General features: G+C 35.8%; 1 protein-coding gene across 1 annotated transcript in view; it reads left to right on the top strand.

The window, feature by feature from the left end:
- MRC1 (mannose receptor C-type 1) overlaps nt 1-17,821 on the top strand; it is a gene marked incomplete at both ends in the record, with an annotated part of 95,044 nt that extends 77,223 nt beyond the window's left edge. Inside the window, 7 exons of the mRNA XM_079700964.1 lie at nt 1,100-1,332; nt 3,523-3,688; nt 4,550-4,699; nt 14,462-14,575; nt 15,102-15,266; nt 16,426-16,467; nt 17,571-17,821. Coding sequence (XP_079557090.1) covers nt 1,100-1,332; nt 3,523-3,688; nt 4,550-4,699; nt 14,462-14,575; nt 15,102-15,266; nt 16,426-16,467; nt 17,571-17,821 — 1,121 coding nt within the window. The remainder of the gene's footprint in view (nt 1-1,099; nt 1,333-3,522; nt 3,689-4,549; nt 4,700-14,461; nt 14,576-15,101; nt 15,267-16,425; nt 16,468-17,570) is intronic.
- Between the last annotated feature and the right edge of the window lie 2,670 nt (nt 17,822-20,491).

The raw sequence follows: 20,491 nt of genomic DNA, 5'->3' as shown, positions 1-20,491 counted from the left end.
TTCTGTAAGAGACAGATTATAAATATTGCAGGCTTTATAGACCATAACGTTTTTGTTGCAATGACTCAACTCTGCTGTGATCGCAGACAATCATAGACAGTACGTAAACAAATGAGCGTGGCCGAGTTCCAATGAAACTTTATTTATGAACACAAATTTGAATTTCATGTATTGTTTACATGTCACAAAATATTTTTCATTGTTTTTTTTCCCCCAACCATTTAAAAACTCATGGGCTACGAAAACAGACAACAGGCCAGATTTCACCCTCTGGCTGTCATCCGCTGGCCTCTGTTCTGCCCTAAGGTATCAGCTAAGGCGCCCAGAAACAAGATTTTTTTGGGTCTTGACAGTAAGTGGCCCAAAGTATGGGTGGGTCTAGAGTAGTTATTAGAAATGCACGCTGAGAGATTGAGGAGGAAAGATCAGAAAGCCAGAGTGACGCCAGCTTGCAACGGCTTCAGTTTGGATAAGATATGGGGTTCACGTGGGAAATCATCATAAGATTAAAGCTTGATTCTGGGATCAAGGTTAAATGAAGTGGAAACTGTTATATGGCTTCATTCCAGAGCATAAACCAATTTCTTGAAGGTACATGATTCACAGGTGAAGTCAAATAGATACAAATAGATGCAAATTCATGGGTGGAATGGAACAGAGTCGGGTGGGGGAAGGGAAGGAGAGGAAGACTGTTCTTGACCTTAAAATTCGACCAAGATGGAAAAAAATAAAAAGATTCGTGTTGACAGGATGATAGATGTTCTTTAATTTATGAGATTAAACTGTGGTGTGTCTTTCATCCAGATACTAGATCTCATAGTATTTGCAAGTCTTTTTGGTTTTATAGTTTAGAAACTTGATCGTGTATTTACCTTAATATTCTAAATAGAGTTTGGAAATGACTTAATTCAATCAGGCGTACTGATTGAAAAACAGAACTTTGTGTTCTGGTGTGAAATGGCTCATGAAAATATGTTTAACACCTGACGGTTTGAATTGTGCTATTCAGATTCTTTTTAGGATGTGTGAGGTATAGAAGTCATGTACTGATGGCACTCAGGTAATGTTTAATATTAATGGAAATAATTTTTTATTCCAGACCCTTCCTTGCCTAGTTCTCCAACAGCAATTCCAACAGATGGCTTTATTAAATATGGTGAAAGTAGCTATTCACTCATGAAATTAAAGCTGCAGTGGCACGAAGCAGATGATTATTGCAAGCTTCACACTTCCCTGATTGCTAGCATTCTAGATCCCTATAGTAATGCATTTGCATGGATGCAGATGCAAACACTGAATGAACCTGTGTGGATCGCCCTGAACAGTAACTTGGTAAGATGCTGGAAACATGTGCGACTTGACATGATTGATAAATTGAATATGATTCTCTTCTGTTCATTCTGTTGAATACTTGTTGTGTGTAAAAACCTGCTGGGCTTTGGAAATGATAGTGACATGTACAAGGCCCAGTCTCTCTAGGACCCAGTGCAAGGATCTAGCAAGTTAGTGATGTTATGTCAGAAATCAAACTAAGACTTACCTAACTGATATTATTATTTTTACTTTCCTTAGGTTTTTAATATACAGCGTTACTGTATATTTTGAGTATGAAAATTAAGTTCTGCATCTAAACAGTTTTATTTATTATTTCTTTCTAGTGTCATGATTACAACTATGCCATAGGAATTAAGAAAGCGTCAGGGGCATAGTTCCTGGGCGATGAGGATATTCCTTATTTTTTGGTGAAAAGTCATTCTAGAGTTGCTATCTGTTCTGAAGCTGTGCAGCTTCCATCCGTGTATGACAGATTTCATTGCGGTCAATTCCCTGTATTCCATAACAGAGAAGGAAGGTTGGCAAAAGATGGTGTAGAGTGAAGGTTGAGGCACAGAAGTAAGAGCGGTGTGGGAGTTGCCAGAATTTTCCTAAAATGAGTCTTCTCTGATGCCAGGGGATCCATCTCTCCTCCATCCATCCATACATCCGTCTAACTAGTCAATCAGCAAACTTCCTAGTACAATAAATAGAGATGTCAACAAGTAATTAAGAGATAATACAGTGTCAAAGAGAGGTATATACAAAATGCTGGGAGAGGAGAGAAAAGCGATCATTTGTGCAAGGGGAGAGGACCTACAGGGCTTCTCGGAGAAAGTCAAACTTTACAGATGTGGTCTAGGATGGTGGCTCATAAGGAAGGAGTACCAAGAAGAAATAAAAGGAGATAAGGGGGTATAACTGGGAAGTAGACTGGCGCCAGACTTTGTAGAACTTCTTCTACCATGATGCAGAGATCAACATTTACACTTCTTGCAACGAGTATTTCCTAAGTAGGTTAGTAAACATTTAAAAGTAAGTAGTTACACAATGATTTCTGTGTTTAAACTTAAGCACGGCATTTTTACTTCTATGTTGAATCTATTTGTAGTAACTAATTCTCTTGATAATTCATATATTTTCTTCTCACAAAGATGGTCCCAATTCTCTTACGAGTTTAAAATAGGCTTTTATTTATTGTTAGAAAGATTAAATAGCTTTCCATTATCACAACATTTATAACTAAAACGATACTGTTATATTGATTACATCTATGGAGTTAATGATTATGCCAGCATTATTTGATTAAATATGGTAGAATACTACAAAATTCTAACTTGAGATAATGCATGCTTTTGATTTTGTCATTAAATCTTGGGTAATTGCTTTGGTAAATTAAATAATGCAGTTAAAAAGGGGACAGCTGTTTGAATGGTTTAAAAATTCACTTATCTCTGATTAAAGTTATACAGCATCTGTTGTGAGGCTTTACCTGTAAAATTTCTTTTAGACTGTCACAAGAACATTATTGATAAGTAATCTTTTTGATGTTGTCAATTAATTTGTATGTGACCATAAATCTGCCCAAATAAATTTAATAAGATGTATGCAAATTGAATAAAATAATTATCTTTAAAAGATGCCATCAGATTCATTTTGGTTGAAAGACCACCTAACTGGAAGGTAAGAGACCTAGGCTCCTCTCTTATCCACCCATGTCACCTTGCATAAGTCATTTGTCGTTGGCCCTGTTTCAACAGACAAACAGTAAGAAGATTAGAAGAGATAAGTGTTTCTCTCAGGGGTCCATGAGTTCAATGAAAGTGACTTAGTTTTTATTATCATTTCAATGATAATATAATACATGTTTTATTTGTTCCAAAGGTAAAACCCCTCTTTTGCACTGAGGGCCTGCAAATAAAGAGAGTTTTCTAGAATAAGACATAGGTTTTTAAGTCTGTGTTTTTCAGAATAGCTTCCAATGATGTCTTCATGGGGAGCTTTAAGAAGTAGTGTTTTCTTAAAAAAGGCTGCATTTCCTGAATTTGAGTTAGTAGAAATAATTTATAATGTTCTTTTTATTCCCAAATGTTGAAGATTCTTTGTCAAATCACAGTCTTAAATATACTTTTTACTCCTTGCTGGGTTCTTTTGGTATTTTCTAAACGAAGCCAGGCTCCATGTTAATGGTTGTTTTTGTTCTTGCAGACCAATAATGAATATATTTGGACCGATAAATGGAGGGTGAGATACACTAATTGGGCCACTGATGAGCCCAGACTGAAGTCAGCGTGTGTTTATATGGATCTTGACGGCTATTGGAAGACAGCACATTGCAATGAAAGTTTTTATTTTCTCTGCAAAAGATCAGACGGTAATTGAATCCACAAAAACAATCAAGGAATTTGAAATTTTCTCAATAAGCTAATACAAACCACCGTTGATATTCTTAAACAGTCACATGTTTTGGGGTAGCTTAAGGATAAGATAAAACATATTCCTTCACCTAACCAAAGACTGACCTGGCAATAAACAATATACATAGATCAAAATAACAGAGAGAGAAATTTTTCTTCATTGCTAGAGTTTATTTCCTCTTTATAGATTTCTGAATTTTTATTATTGGGATAGGCCTCTGAATCTATGATGTCAGAGTCCTCAGGAAATGATGATTACTTTTGATGTTGACAGCACAGCTATATCAAAATAATTTTATCAGAATATGTGTAGGTTCATCAGAGTCAGTGATATTACAGTGATACAGTCCTAGAATACAGTTATAGAGTCAGACAGTGGTAAAGTCCTAGAATTCTACCTATACCATTTAGTTATAACATCAATGTCAGTCATAGCTAAGAAGGTTTTATAAGGGCTAGGATCCTAGAAAAGGAAAAATGTCTAGAAGGAAGACTGCCTTTGCAAATTATTTCTGGTTGACCTTTTAGGGGAACTTATTAACGTCTTTGTAGGTATCTATAGATCTACATGCTTAATTATGAATGTGATTGACTGCCGTTATACCATAGTACCTTCTATGGAAATACATTTTAAATGAAAAAAAATGATAAAGTAAAAAGAATACTCAATAATAGAAATGGCATATCCAAATGATTACCATTAGAGTTTAAAAAAAATAATGATAGGCAATGAAAATTTCCTTAATGGCTGATATATTATTCTATGTACTAAAGAAACTTCAGGTCTTACTTTATTTGAAATGTCTTTTTATTAACAGAAATCCCTGCCACTGAACCCCCACAGCTGCCTGGTAGATGCCCCGAGTCAGAACACACAGCGTGGATTCCTTTCCATGGTCACTGCTACTATATTGAGTCTTCATATACAAGGAACTGGGGCCAAGCTTCTCTGGAATGTCTTCGAATGGGTAAGTGCCATTTACCGTCAGAAAATCCCACAATCGTCTATTTAGATTACCAGGATACTAGTAACACTGTATATTAAAAACCTAAGGAAAGTAAAAATACCTGTTTCTTTGTCTTAATAATTTATATTGTAACAGAAAGGTCAACATCATGCCCCCCAAATATAATTTCTAACATTGTAGCCTCAAAAGGTGAAAGAATTCTGGCAGAAAGCAGTGACTCGCTGAACAAGTCTTTCTGCCCTAATATTCTAAATTGTTAGGATTATTATTCAGAGTGTTGTGTTCGTCTTTTATCACTGGTCGGCTCAGGCTTCACAAGTGCCCAGGAACCATTTTGCTTTCCCATGAATAGAAAAGCATTTAGATCTGATTATCTTTGTGAATAAATACAAAACAAAACTCAAGTGACATGACATAGATGAACAATTTCCCTCCTGAAATAAAAATGTCAAATAAAGTGAACTTTTCAGGGTGCATTAAAAAATCTACTTAATTAAATCCCACTGAATACTTCACTGAATTACTTTGTGGCTAAATTTTGATTATGCCCTAAGTCAGGGCTCTTCATTCAACCTTGGCGAGCAAGGGCTACATGCTCATTTCCTTCAGGTTCATTCAAAAGTCAGTCTGGAGTTTTCACTTCTTTTTACTTTTATGTTTAGTTTTTTTCTTCAGTTTTATTGAGGTATAGCTGACATAAAATTGTAATACATTTAAAGTGTAAGAGATGATGATTTGATACACATATTTGTTGGGAAAGGATTCCTAACCGTCAAGTTAACATGACCATCACGTCACATATTTACCTTTTTTTTTTTTTATGGTGGGAACACTTAAGTTCTAATCTCTTAGCAAATTTCAGTGATACCATATAGTATTATCAACTGTAGTCACTATATTATACATTAGATCCTAAGACCTTATTTATCATATAACTGAAAGTTTGTACCCTTTTACCAGCATCTCTCTATTCCTCCCACCCCCCAACCCCCTGACAACCACCATTCTACCCTCTGTTTCTGTGAGTTTGACTTTTAAATTCCACCTATAAGTAATATCATGTAGTACTTGTCTGTCTCTGTCTGGCTTATTTCCTTAGAATAATGCCCTCCAGGTTAATCAATACTGTTGCAAATGGCAGAATTTCCCTCTTTTTAAAGGCTGAATAATATTCCATTGTATATACATACTACATTTTCTTAATCATTCATCTGTTGATGGACACTTAGGTTGTTTCCATGTCTTGGCTATAATAAATAATGCTGCAATGAACATGAAGTGCAGCTATCTTTTCGAGATAGTGATTTCATTTCCTTTGGATATATACCAAGAAGTGGGATTGCTGGATCATATGGTAGTCCTATTTTTAATTTTTTGAGGAACCTCCACACTGTTTTCCAAAAGGACTGTACCAATTTACATTCACACTAGCAGGGTTCCCTTTTCTCTTCATCCTCTGCATCATTTGTTATCTCTTATCTTTTTAATAATAGCTAGCCTAAACAAGTGTGAGGTGATATCTCATTGCGGTTTTGATTTGCATTTCCCTGATGATTAGTGATGTTGAGCACCTTTTCATGTACTTCTTAGCCATTTGTAAGTCTTCGTTGGAAAAAAAAATCTGTTCAGGTCCTTTGCTCATTTTTTGAATTGGGTTATTTTTTTGCTATTGAGTTGTATAAGTTCCTTGTGTATTTTAGATATTAAACCTCTATTAAAACATGTTGTTTGCAGAAATTTTCTCCCATTCAGGAGGTTGCATTTTCATTTTGCTGATGGTTTCCTTTGCTATGCAGAACCTTTTTAGGTTGATGTATTCCCATTTGTTTATTTTTGCTTTTTTTCCCTTTGCTGTTAGTGTCAAATACAAAAAGATTAATGTCAAGGAGTTTATTGCCCGTGTTTTCTTTTACGATTTTTATGATTTCAGGTTTTACATTCAAGTCTATAATCATGTTGAGTTGGTTTTTCTGTATAGTGTTAGATAGTGGACCAGTTGTATTCTATTGCATGTGGCTGTCTAGTTTTCTCAACACCATTTGCATGGAATAATTTTTTTTAACCCCTTCACTTTAAGCCTATGTATGTCCTAAAGTTGGAATGAGTCTCTTGTAGCATATAGTTGTCTTGTTTTTTGTTTTTTTTTTCTTTTTTAATCTATTAAGCCACTCTATGCTTTTTGATTGGAGAATTTAGTTCATTTACATTTATAGTAATTATTGGTAGGTATGCACTTAATATTGCCATTTTGTTAATTGTTTTCTGTCTGTCTTGACCTTCCTTTGTTCCTTTCTTCCTCTCTGCTCACTTCCTTTGTGATTTCTCAGTAGTATTACTTAGATTGTTTTCCTTTTATTTTGTGTATCTACTATAGGTTTTGTTGTGTGGTTATTGTGAAGATTACATGAAACATCTTATAGTTATAACAGTGTATTTAAAAGCTGATAACAACTTAACTTTGAATGTATGCAAACAGTCTGTATTTTTACATTCCCCTGACCTTTTATATTTTTGATGTCACAATTTACATCTTTTTATATTGTGTATACATTAACAAATTATTGTATTTATAGTTATTTTTCATACTTTTGTCTTTTAACCTTTATACAATTAGTTACAGGTGATTTACTTACCGCCATTATAATATCAGAATATGCTGGATTTTCCTATACACTTACCTTTACTGTTGAGTTTTATATTTTCAAATATTTTCATATTACTAATTAGTGTCCTTTCATTTTAGCTTGAAGAATTTTTTCCCCTTGACATTTCTTATAAGGCTGGTCTATTGGTGATGAACTCTTCCAGCTTTTGTTTGTCTTGAAAACTCTTTATCTCTCATTTAATTCTGAATGACAGCTCTGCTAGGTAGAGTATTCTTGGCTGGAAGCTTTTATCTCTAAGCACTTTAAATATATCTTCTCACTCCCTTCCAGCCTGCAAAGTTTCTCCTGAAAAATTTGTTTTGTCTTACAAGGGTTCCCTTTTATGTAACACGTTGCTTTTCTTTTGCTGTTTTTAAGAATCTCTCTTTGTCTTTAATTTTTGACAATTTAATATAATGTCTCAGTGTTTGTCTCTTTATATTCATTATATTTGGTACTCCTTATGTATGCTTCCTGGATCTAGATGTCTGTTTCTTTTCCCAAGGTTAGGGAAATTATCAGCCATTAGTTCTTTGAATAAGCTTTCTGCCCCCATCTCTCTCTTCTCCTTGAATTCCTGTAATGTGTAGATTGATCCTCTTGCTGTTGTCTCATAAGTCCTTTAAGCTAGCTTGACTCTTTTTGATTCTTTTTTTCTTTTTGCTTCAGGATATATTTGACTGCCCTTTGTTTGAGTTTACTGTTTCTTTCTTCCAGTTTTCTAGTCTGCTGTTGAACACCTCTACTGAACTTTTCATTTAAGTTATTGTGTTCTTCAGCTTTGTGATTTCTCTTTGGTACTTTTTAATATTTTCTCTCTCTTTGTTGAAATTCTTACTTTGTTCATGCATTACTTTCCTGACCTCACTGAGTATCTTTATAGCTGTTATTCTGAACTCTCTATTGGGTAAATTACTTGTCTCTGTTTTATTAATATCAGTACAGAGATGTATCTTGTTCTTTTGCTTGGAAAATATTTTGCTTTTTCTTTATTTTCCTTGACTCTCTGTGTTGGTTTCTGCACATTAGATAAAAGAGACACCTCTCCCAGTCTTGAGAGTGGTCTTGTGTGGGAGATGAACCTCATCAGTCAATCCAGCCCAAGTTCCTGTTTGTCACTCAAAACTTTGTGGTTATACAAGCTGTTGTCTTTGTTTTTAGTGGCTCCCAGTGGTTGAGGGTGTGCCAATACCTGATGATATCCCAAACGAGAGGATCACAGTTAGCACATAAAAGCAGACTGATTAGAAGCTGGACCCTCAGGCAGCACCTGGGAAAGTATATAAGCCAGGTGTGTGTGTCTAAGCTCCTTCCAGAGACCTGTTGGTGACCTGATTTTATCATTGCAGCAAGTCGGAGAAAGAAGGTGGCAGAAGGGCCCACCAGCTCCCCCAGGAGGATCACAGCTAGCCCCTCGCTGCATGCAAATTAGCAGCTGGACCCCCCCAGGCAGCAGGTTGTAAAGTATGCAGTCAGTCCCCTTCTAGGGAAAGACTGAGAGATGGGCATTTTTATCTGTTCCCTCTTAGCTGAGCCCTGGGAGAATAGCCATGGCAAGTGTTTGGTGCCCATTAACAACTGCTGCTTTATTTTCTGTGGTCCTATGGGTCTCGTGGCTGCAAACCCCATTAGCTTCCAGAGTTAGGCATTTGGGGGGCCTATTCCTTCAAATAGAGGAACAGGAGCCTAAAAATTTGGGGTGCTAGATGTATGGTTGAAACCCTTCTCTATTCAGGGAGAAGCTGGCAATTAGGGGCTCCCTCCTGATTATACGGCACTGTGCCATGGGTGGGGTTTATGAAGAGAGTGTGTCTCAGCCTTTCCTACTCATTTAGATGTTTGTGTTTTCTCAGTTGCTCTATATGTAGGAGTCACTGAGTTTCTGGATTTTACTGATAGAATTGCTCCATGTGTAGGTGTTCACTGGTGTGTATGTGGGAGAAGGGAACTTCAGGAGCCCTCTGTGTTGCCACAGGGAGTTTAAAAACTCCCTATGAGTTTTTACTTTAAACTCTGAGTCAGGAGAAGTCTACTTTGTCAGTTTTTGCTTCATGTATTTCGAGGCTTTATTGTTCAGTGCATATATGTCTATATTTGTCGTATCTTCTTGATGAATAAAAACTTTAATCATTATAAAACATCCTTATTTGTCTCTAGTAACAATTTTTGTCTAAAAGTCTTCTGTCTAGTATCAGTATAGCCACTCCAGCTCTTCTTTATTTACTATTTGCATGGAATATCTTTTTCCATGCTTTTACTTTTAACATGTTTATATTTTTGAATCTCAAATATGTGTTTTGTAGATAAAATATAGTTGTATTATTTAAAAATTTATTTTTATTTTGTATTCATTTTGCCAATCTCTGTCTTTTGATTGGAGTACTTAATCCATTTACATTTAATGTAATTACTGATAAGGTAGGATTTATATCTGCCATTTAATTTATTTTATATTTGTCTTATGTATTTTGGTTCCTCTATTTATCCATTTCTACCCTCTTTAACATTAAATAGATAATCTCTAGTGTACCACTTTAATTTCCTTGTTATATTTTTTACTATGTGTTGTTTAGTTATTTTCTTAGTGGTTGCCCTGGGGATGATAAATAACATCTTTTTATTTATTTATTTATTTATTTTAAAATTTTTTTTTCGGTACGTGGGCCTCTCACCGCTGCAGCGTCTCCCTTTGTGGAGCACAGGCTCCGCGGCCATGGCTCACGGGCCCAGCCGCTACGCGGCATGTGGGATCCTCCCGGAGCGGGGCACAAGCCCGTGTTCCCTGCATCGGCAGGCGGACTCTCAACCACTGTGCCACCAGGGAAGCCCATAAATAACATCTTAATATGCAACAATCTAGTTCAAATCAATATAAATTTAATTTCAGTAGAGTACAAAATTTTGCTCTTATATAGCCCCTTTCCCTCTACAGTCCTTTGTGTTATTATTATCATATAAATACATCTTTATACATTGTACGCCCATCAGCACAGATTTATAATTATTGTTTTATGCAGTTGTCCTTAAATAATATAAGATTAAACAAAAGTATAAACAAAAAATAAATTCGTACTGTCTTTTGTTTTTACCTATGTAGTTTCCTTTATTTCTTCATGTGGATTTAAGTTGTTTTCAAGTATCTTTTTATTTTGGCCTGAAGGATTTTCTTTAGTATTTCTTGTAGAGTAGATATGCTAGTGACAAATTCTCTCCATTTTTGTTTATCTAAGAATGTCTTTAAAGAAGATGTGACACATATATACAATGAAATATTACTCAGCCATAAAAAGGAATGAAATTGAGTTATTTGTAGTGAGTTGGATGGACCTAGAATCTGTCCTACAGAGTGAAGTAAGTCAGAAAGAGAAAAACAAATACCGTATGCTAACGCATATATATGGAATTTTAAAAAGCAGTGCTGATGAACCTAGTGGCAGGGCAGGAATAAAGATGCAGATGTAGAGAACAGACTTGAGGGGATGAGGGGAGGGGAAGCAGGAATGAAGTGAGAGAGTAGCATTGACATATATACACACCAAATGTAAAATGGAAGGCTAGTGGGAAGCTGCTGCATAGCACAGGATGATCAGCTCGGTGCTTTGTGACAACCTAGAGGAGTGGGATAGGGAAGGTGGGAGGGAGGCTCAAGAGGGAGGGGATATGGGGACATATGTATACATATGGCTGATTCACTTTGTTGTACAGCAGAAACTAATACAACATTGTAAAGCGTTTATACTCCAATAAAGATGTTAAAAATAAAAAAGAGTGTCTTAACTCTTCCTTTATTTTTGAAGGACAGTTTTGCTGGATAGAAAATTGTTGGTCAACAGTCATCTTCTTTCAGCCTTTTGAGTATGTCATCCTACTGCCTTCTGGTCTCTGGGGTTTCTGATGAGAAAGCAGTGTTAATTATATTGAGAAAATCTTGGACATGATGAATCACTTCTCTCTTATTACTTTTAAGATTCTCTATCTTTGGATAGTTTGATTATGATGTGGAGCTTCTTGAGATTATCTTACTTGGATGTTGTTGAGCTTCCCGCATGTTTACATTAATGTTTTTCATCAACATTGGGAAGCTATTGGCCTTTATTTCTTCAAGTATTCTTTCTGCCTCTTTATCTCATTCCTCTCCTAGGACTCCCATTATGTGTATCTTGATTTGATTGGTGATGTTCCAAATATCTTTGAGACTCTGTAAATTTTTCTTCTTTTTTTCCCTCGTTATTCAGACTGGATAATCTCAAATTTGTTGATTATTTCTTTTGCTTAGTCAAACTCACTGTTAGGCCTCTCCAGTGAAGTTTTCCTTTCAATTATTATACTTTTTAACTCCAGAATTTTATTTCTTAAAAAACAATTTCTACCTTTTTATTAATAGTCTCTATTTGGTGAGCAATTGTCTCATACTTTCTTTTAGTTCTTTAGACATTTTTTCCTCTAGTTCTTTAAACATCTTTAACATAGCTGATTTAAAAAGTCTTTGTCCAGTAAGTCAGAGGTGTGGCTGTTTCAGGAACAGTTTGTATTGACTGCTGCTTTTGCTGGTATGGGTCATACTTCCGTGTTTCTTTGCATTTCTTATAATTTTTTGTTGAAAAATGAATATTTAACTCTGGAAATAAGTTTATTTCCACTCCACAAGGTTTGTTTTTGTTGCTGTTTGTTTAGTAACTTTCCCTCATGAATTCTGTAAAGTTTGTATTCTTTTTCCAGTGCGGTTACTGAAGTCTCTTGCCTGCTTAGTTTAGTGGTCAGCTGATGATTGGGAACGTATTTCCTTAGTGCCTAGAACCAGAAAGTTCCCCAGGTTTTACTGAAGGGCTCGGTCTGAAGACGTGCCTTCAACACTCATATAGGCAGTTAAAAACTCTGCCTTACCCTTCACTTCCTGCTTGTGCAGACCTTCAGGGTCAGCCAGAGGTGAGAGTGTAGGGACTTTTCAGATCTTTCATGGGCATGCACATAGTCCTGGGCATGTACACACCCCAATGTGTGTCTGTGGCCTTCTAGACTCCCAGGAATAGGTCAATGCTTCTTAAAGCTCCCTATGGACATTTTACTCCATAGTTTTTCCTTTTAGTTTTTTGGTTACCTTGTTGTTTCCCTAAAATGTTATCACTGCTTCAGGCAGCTGTGATATTAGGTACTTGCCACTGTTAGTTTTTGACAAATACCCCCAAGGAAAAGGCTGTTTACATTGGATGAGCTCTGAGTCAGGTCAAATCAAGGCAAGCTTTGCCAAGTGAGGTTTTCCAGGGAAATGTCAGAGAGATCAAATAATGGAAATTCTTTGAGAATGTGACTTAGAAAGAAGCCCAATCCCATTCTGACTTTCCCAGTGTCTTCCTGGCTTCTGGTTTTCACTGTGATTTTTGAGGCCGTTGGTTTTTTAAGGCAGTCACAGAGCTAGGGATAAAGCTATGGGATTAGGACAAGTTAAAGCACCATGTAGCTTACTTTTCTTACTGAGAGTCAAGCATTTTCTTGAATAAATGCTTCCTGGATTGTTACAAGCTGTTGGTTAACTTTCAGGGTTCTGAAAAAGTTGATTTTGAAAATTTTGTTAGTGTTCTTATTGCTTTTGTAGAGGAGAGGAATTTCAGGGGTACTTACTCTGCCATTCCTTATGATGTCACTTGAAACCTGCTTTTTCTTAATTAAAAAATGTTTTTCTTTCATGTTGCTGAGTATTTTTTAAAAAAAATCTTGCAGTGAATGTGTAGAAACTTTGTTTTCAACTTTAGATAACTATATTTTCCTGTTAATGAATGATTCGCATTCATCAAAATATGTCACAAATATATTGAAATAGCTATTGTCTATGAAATATGTTTAATAATGGATTATGAAATTATGCAATGAAAACGGTCATCAAGAGAATAATCCAGGACCCAGTAACATGGGGTGCAAGCATATGGTTAAGTATAGGTCCTCAAGATCCAGATGCCTGGATCATGCCATGACTTTGCCCTCCTCTATCATTAGGATCTTGGTAAATTACTTGCCTTCTGGACTTTAGATTCCTTATCTGTAAAATGGAGCAACAGTAGTACTAATTTAATAAGATTGTTGAAAAATTTTAGTGACATCATGCTTATAAAGCCCAAAGCAAAATGTCTGGCATAAACTGCTTAAATTATATTTTAAGTTGTTATTATTTAAAATTCTGTAATTTAACTATAAAATACAGTACTGGCACTGAATCAATCTTTGACTGGGTTGTCAATGCCATAGTCATCTAAGCAGTCTTTCTGTTTCCTCTCTCCTTTTTGTGCAGTCCTATACATAACAGCTGGATTAATACTCCTAGAGTGCATTGCATCATTCTGCTGCCTGAAAAAAACTGTGTTTTTTAATCACCACATTACCCTAAATACCAGTCTCCTACCATCTGCAGTGAGACCTAACCCAAGTCTTTTTTCACCCATTGACCAGATTCATCCAGCCAAGCTGAACTATCTATTAACACTATTCATTTACCCCAATAATTGCCTTATCTATCTATCTATCTATCTATGTATCTATCTATCTATCTATCTATCTACCTACCTACCTACCTACCTATTTCAGATCCTGTTACTAAAAACCAAATATGGAGAATTCCATGCATCTGTGAGCTACCTCTGTTCATGAAGAAGCTCTATGCTTCCCTTTCTCTTCATCTTTTCTCTTATTCTTCCTCTTCCTCGAATTATTTTCTATCCTTTCTACTTGAAATATTATGCTCCCTAGTATCTTAAATTCTGTCTCCTCCATGCTCCCTTTTAGTTGCTTCCCCTAAAACAAATATTCTCCTAATACATTTCTTTATACTCTCAACTCATTACTACCCACTGAACCATAACCTTCTTAAACATTCTTTGTCCTACTCATCTTTGTATATCCTGCAATGAGTCGTTAAGTGCTTGTACACAAATGATGCTTAAAAAAATAATATTTTCAGAATGGAAACAAATTCTTAGAAGCCAAATGGCCACTCTTTGAAATTCTTCTCCTTAAGTGGAGATAGTGGGATGATTTTTATTGCTCTTAATATCAATACTATCATTATAAAAATATTTTCAACTACTTAAATATACTCCCGTCATATTTATTCTTTTGTACTCTGCAGGTTCCTCTCTGGTTACCATTGAAAGTGCTGCTGAATCGAGTTTCCTGTCATATCGAGTTGAACCACTTCAAAGCAAAGCCAACTTTTGGATAGGATTGTATAGAAATGTTGAAGGTAATTTTTGCAGCATGTTTATTGAATCACAAACATTTCAAAATGTTGTAGATAAAACAAGTTTTCAGTCCTAGAAAGTCTTGCCTTAACTAATGATTAATTTGTGAAGAGTTTGAAAATTCAAACTCATATTTTCATTTGAGGTAAGAAGTGAAAATTTAAATGACTCACATATTAGGCTATCTTGAAAGTTGCTAATTAAAGAATATCTACTGTAGCTGAGTTAAAGAAGTTTAAAAAAATATTTTCTGTCTTTTGCCAGGAAAAAAAACAATTAGGGGAGGATACGTTTACATATTTATACTAATTAGGAATAAATTTTCAACTAAAACTACATGAGAAACACATTCTCAGTTTCCCTGTAACAACTAGTTACTGTTATCTTGCCTGTGAAAAGTTTGGTTGTAAACAACTGTTGATTACAGTATAAAATAACATGCTTAGAAATTTTACATGAATAAGTCGAATTTATTTTAAGGCAAGTTATTTTTAACTTCTATTTTTATTGGCTTTCTCTGATAATCAGGAATGTGGCTATGGATAAACAACAACCCAGTCTCCTTTGTCAACTGGAAAACAGGAGACCCCTCTGGTGAAAGAAATGATTGTGTCGCTTTATATGCATCTTCTGGATTTTGGAGTAATATTCACTGTTCTTCCTACAAAGGATACATTTGTAAAAGACCAAAATGTAAGTTAGAATTTGTCCTGTGGTATGTGTGTTTCCAGGCTCCCACCTCTTTCAAATATTAAGATATCAGGTGTGTAATTATCAATATAATGCGATTACGGGTTCCTTGCAACCTCTCCCTCTTTATAAATGAGAACTCCAATCTGCCGTGGTGATCAGTTGCTGTCTGCAGTTTTGAGTGAGCACAAAACACTCTCTTTCTGCTTAACTGACATAATGATTTTGGTATATCAATACATTTATAATGGGATATCCATGCATATGGATTTGCGAAGCTGTGAGCAGTTTGGAGAGCCAGGCCTATGGCGTGAGAGAAAAAGGGGTGAAATACTTACCCTGGCCAAACCAAAGTGGACGGTGGGGAGGAATGAGAATTTATTAAGGAATAGATCATGTAACACCAATGAAGTTTCCTTCTGAGATTGAATGACAGACCATGTCAGGACAGGGGTTGGGGGAATGAATAATATTAAATGCCCATGCTGTGATACTCTCTGGACTTCCATAATGTTTTATGCCATTCTACTTCATGTAATATGTTTCCCAAGAGACAAAATTATAAATTAGATAAGAGATTTAAATAAATGAGTTGGATAAATTAACACTCCATCCCCAGTAGATTTTATTTTATTTTAGAATTGCATAGTTCTTCATTCTTTGAAAGCTCTGTTCTAAGATACCACACCCTTTGGTGCAATGTTGGAATCTTATTTTATTTTTCATTCAAATGCCTTGTAATACCTTATGCTTCAGTGAGCCATTTTCAAAACTGCTAGCCTAGGATACATTATTTATGGGTAGATTGGGTAGATTTTGAGGGTGAGTATCAGTGGCTCAAATGCAACTGGGGAGATCATACTTTCAAATCTTCCAATGTATTCAAACTCATCATGCAGCTATAGGATGCTGTTATAGGATAGATAGATAGATCAATCTGTATAAATATGCAGATTTTATCTATCAATCAATCATCCATCATCTATCTATCTATCTATCTCTCTATCTATCATCTATTTATTGTCTATCTATATCATATATCACCATAAATCCAACATGGATGATTGATGTATTTGTAAACCAAATAATGCTCACTATCTACGTGCAATTATTATGGGTTTTTAATAAGTATTATTTAATTATTTTCTTATTTTACAAACAGTTGTTGATGCTGAACCTACTCATACATTAATTACAACAAAAGGTAAGACCATTTTGAAATTTTAATTTCCATATTAGTAATATATCAATCAAATTTGTTTGTTTTAAAAACCACAATAATCTCTTCCTATCTGCCCTGCACTCTCAGTCGAATTTCTTGAGCTATACTAGCCTTTGTCATTATGACATCGACTTTCCTTAAATGATGCCCTAGAAAAGCAGGCCTTGGAGTCAGGTGGGTGTTTTTATCATAGATCTTACTGAGGACATTGATTGCTCTGTTACAAAGGGTTGCCCTATGAGAACCCACCGAGGAAATTTCTCTTAGGAATCCCTGTGATTTTTCTCTTTTCTTTTTAAGCAATGTTTTAAATTTTAATTTTATGGACAGCTTGAATAAGGAACTGATCCTCTTTCACTCATGTTGTTTGCTGCTAAAAAGACTCAAAGTGAGATTTATGGCTTGCCTAAAGCTCCCTTATTAACTTCATAAGTGCTGTTTGTGAACTAATACTCATGTGTTCAAATTTCCACCACTCACTTTCTTTTTTCCCCGAATTATTTTGAAACAGGTGTAAATATTTTAAAATTTTAAAATATTGCACCGTAGTCGTAACTTTTGCAGTTTGAGGCGCAACTGTAAAACTAACACAACTTTCTTACTGGTTCAGAATTCCGTAGATGGAACATTGATTCCCACTGTAGATCTCAGCAACCTCAGCAAACTTTTTTTCTTTCCTTATTAAGTTGAGGACTTTTACCTTTTCACTTAAAGGAAGCACTTTATGGCTTCTCTTAGGCATATTGGAGTTGCCAGCATCACTACACTTGGGCTTTGAGGCCATTATTAAATAAAATAAGTGTCACATGAACACACACACACAAAATAAATAAAATATTATACTAGTTCAGGGCTACATAGATACATGAAATATTCTTACAACTGCATAATCATCTTAACATGTAAAATAATCTTCTGTGTCACATGGACTTCTGTTTTCATGTCCTGCATTCTGTTTGGCAAATGTCACTGGAAAGAAAATTTATGAATTTTAGTTTTCCTAAGAAGAAAGTTGTATTGTTTCCATAGCATTCTACTCTCTGCCTCCCCTTAACTCGTTTCCTAATATGTTTATTTATTTATAGCTGACCCAAGGAAGATGGGCCTTTCCAAACCATCTTCCAATGTGGCAGGAGTGGTAGTCATCGTGGTCCTCCTGATTATAACGGGTGCTGGCTTCGCTGCGTATTTCTTTTATAAGAAAAGACATGTGCATTTCCCTCGAGAGGACACTTTTGAGAACACTCTCTATTTTAATAGTGGATCAAGTCCAGGAACTAGTGATACAAAAGATCTCATGGGCAACATTGAACAGAATGAACATGCAGTCATCTAGAATCATGGTGTGATTTAGGTATATTTGAATTGCATAAGATTATAACTAAAATGGTAAAGCCTTTCATTCAATGTGATTATTTCCTTTCAAATTAGTACTGTATTACACTGGTCTGTCCTTTTCCTTTGCCTCATGGAAAAAATAATTGTTTATTTTCTAGCCTGGCAAGATATTTTCACAGAAGAGGGATAGTAACATTGACTACTATGTTTAAAAAGTTCTTAGATGAATATACAGCATTGGTGTGTAGCTAGTGTCAACTGCATACAGATTACAAGAACCCCAGAAACAACCAGCTAAGCTTCTTGAAATCATTTAAGGAGCTCCCAAAGAATTGTTACCCATTGAATAGTTATTCAGTAATTAGATGCCCATTTGAAAAGCGAAGTACAAATAACCTCAGGTGACACAAAAATTTAGTCACTTTTTTTCTTATACCCATCTTGATTTTTACCCCAATGATTTAGAATTATATTTTTACATGTGCGGAAAGAATAAAGCAGCTGAGAATCTTGTTTGCCCCAAGCAGGATTTTCCAGGCTGAATATTGCAAATGTGTTCTTTGTCCTGTTTTATGTATATCAAGAATGCAAAGATGTGAAATAAAAATGTAAATTTGCATAACTGGATGTATTTAGATAATGTGAAATAGACATCAAAAACAAGGTCTATTTTTAATGGATTTGTATTTTGGTGATCTTGGTAAGTGTAAATTTTCTTTTAACTGAGATTTATTTATCCATTTACTTTACACTTCACTGTACTCTGAAAATAAATGATATTATTAGTAGAGGAATTCTTTAAACTCTTCATCTGTTTGGAAAAAAAAAAGATTGTTAAAATACTGTGCATAAAATGAATTTTTTACCATAATGACTTGGCCAATTTCCCTGGATCTTTTCCCTGTAACACTAACTTATTTCAGAATTCAACAATCAAAGGCACTGTTATTGGGAATTAGGTCTCTAATATCATTTTCTCACTTTAACAATTCCTTTTTTTTTTTTTTTTTTTTTTGCGGTACGCGGGCCTCTCACTGTTGTGGCCTCTCCCGTTGCGGAGCGCAGGCTCCGGACGCGCAGGCTCCGGAAGCGCAGGCTCAGTGGCCATGGCTCACGGACCCAGCTGCTCCGTGGCATGTGGGATCTTCCAGGACCAGGACACGAACCCGCGTCCCCTGCATCGGCAGTCGGACTCTCAACCACTGCGCCACCAGGGAAGCCCAACAATTCCTTTTTGCTTAAAAAGTTTTGCCTTAGATAAAGCTTTATGTACATTGTGAAATACGTTGGAGGTGTCACATCTTGCACAGGTACCGTGCTCCCAACTCATTCTTGCCTTTCCCAAGGGGTTGCTCACGGGCAGAAATTCCTTACCTGAGGTCCCTAAACAGGACTCCTTAGATGGCATTAAGGGGTCTATGAAGGCCCCCCAAATTGTATGCCAAATGTCTCTATTTGTGTTTATGCCTTTTTTTTTTCTGGGAAGAAAATAGTTAGATTTTCAAGAGAGTCTGTAATTTAAAAAGGACTAAGAAGTAGTGTACTGTGTAGGAGGTAAGGTGAGGTTTGCAACGCCCCACCTTAGATAGGTGACAGGTAGAAAGAAACAGGATGAGAGAGGTGGGCAATTGTGGGAAAGTTTGCTGAGAACAAACAACTCTCATGCCTCAGACAATAGAAAACCAATTGCTTTTATTTTCCTGGTAAGAACACAACATATTCCATTAGAGGAAGTTCCAGTGGAAACAATGGCTATGGTGTCAAAGGAGCATGTGGTTAATTATACTGAAAAAAATCTTCATATATACATATTTTTTTCTTTTAAGATACAATAGAAAGATACAGAAGAGAATTAGAACTGTGAAAGAGGAGTGTATGAGTGGGCATGATTTACAAATTCTTTACACAAGTCATTTTCGTCATAACTCAGCTGCGTTTTTGCAGAAAATATTTTGGACTTCAAACAACATGTATCTCAGATAAAATGTCTTATCCTTTAAAGAAACAGTATTCGGCAGGGTGCTGAGTTCTATGCTTCACACCCTCACATTATCCACTCAAACATACAATCAAATAGATAAGTCATCTGTATCTATATATGTACCCAAATTAAGTAGTAACATATTAATAAGCATGTTTTTTTGGAGGGGGGGAAGTTTTATAAAGCAGAGAAGAGCAGTTTTTGTTTTGTTTGCTTTTTTGCATTTCTTTTTGGTTTTGGTTGTTGTAGTTGATTTGTTTTTGTTTCTGTTTAAATAAATTTATTTATTTTATTTATTTATTTTTGGCTGCGTTGGGTCTTCATTGCTGCACACAGGCTTTCTCTAGTTGTGGCGAGCAGGGGCAACTCTTTCATTATGGTGCGTGGACTTCTCCTTGCAGTGGCTTCTCTTGTTGTGGAGCACAGGCTCTAGGTGCGCAGGCTTCAGTAGTTGTGGCACATGGGCTCAGTAGTTGTGGCTCACGGGCTCTAGCGCGCAGGCTCAGTAGTTGTGGTGCACGAGCTTAGTTGCTTCGCAGCATGTGGGATCTTCCCAGACCAGGGCTTGAACCCTTGTCCCCTGCATTGGCAGGTGGATTCTTAACCACTGTGCCACCAGGGAAGCCCCTGTTTTTGTTTTTTAACTGGAAATTCTTTCTGGGGATTAAATGTTTAAGTGCTCTCCTC

Source organism: Hyperoodon ampullatus (assembly GCF_949752795.1).
Source record: "Hyperoodon ampullatus genome assembly, chromosome: 3".
Classification (NCBI taxonomy): Eukaryota; Metazoa; Chordata; class Mammalia; order Artiodactyla; family Ziphiidae; genus Hyperoodon; species Hyperoodon ampullatus.
This window is presented reverse-complemented; position numbering and strand designations above follow the sequence as displayed.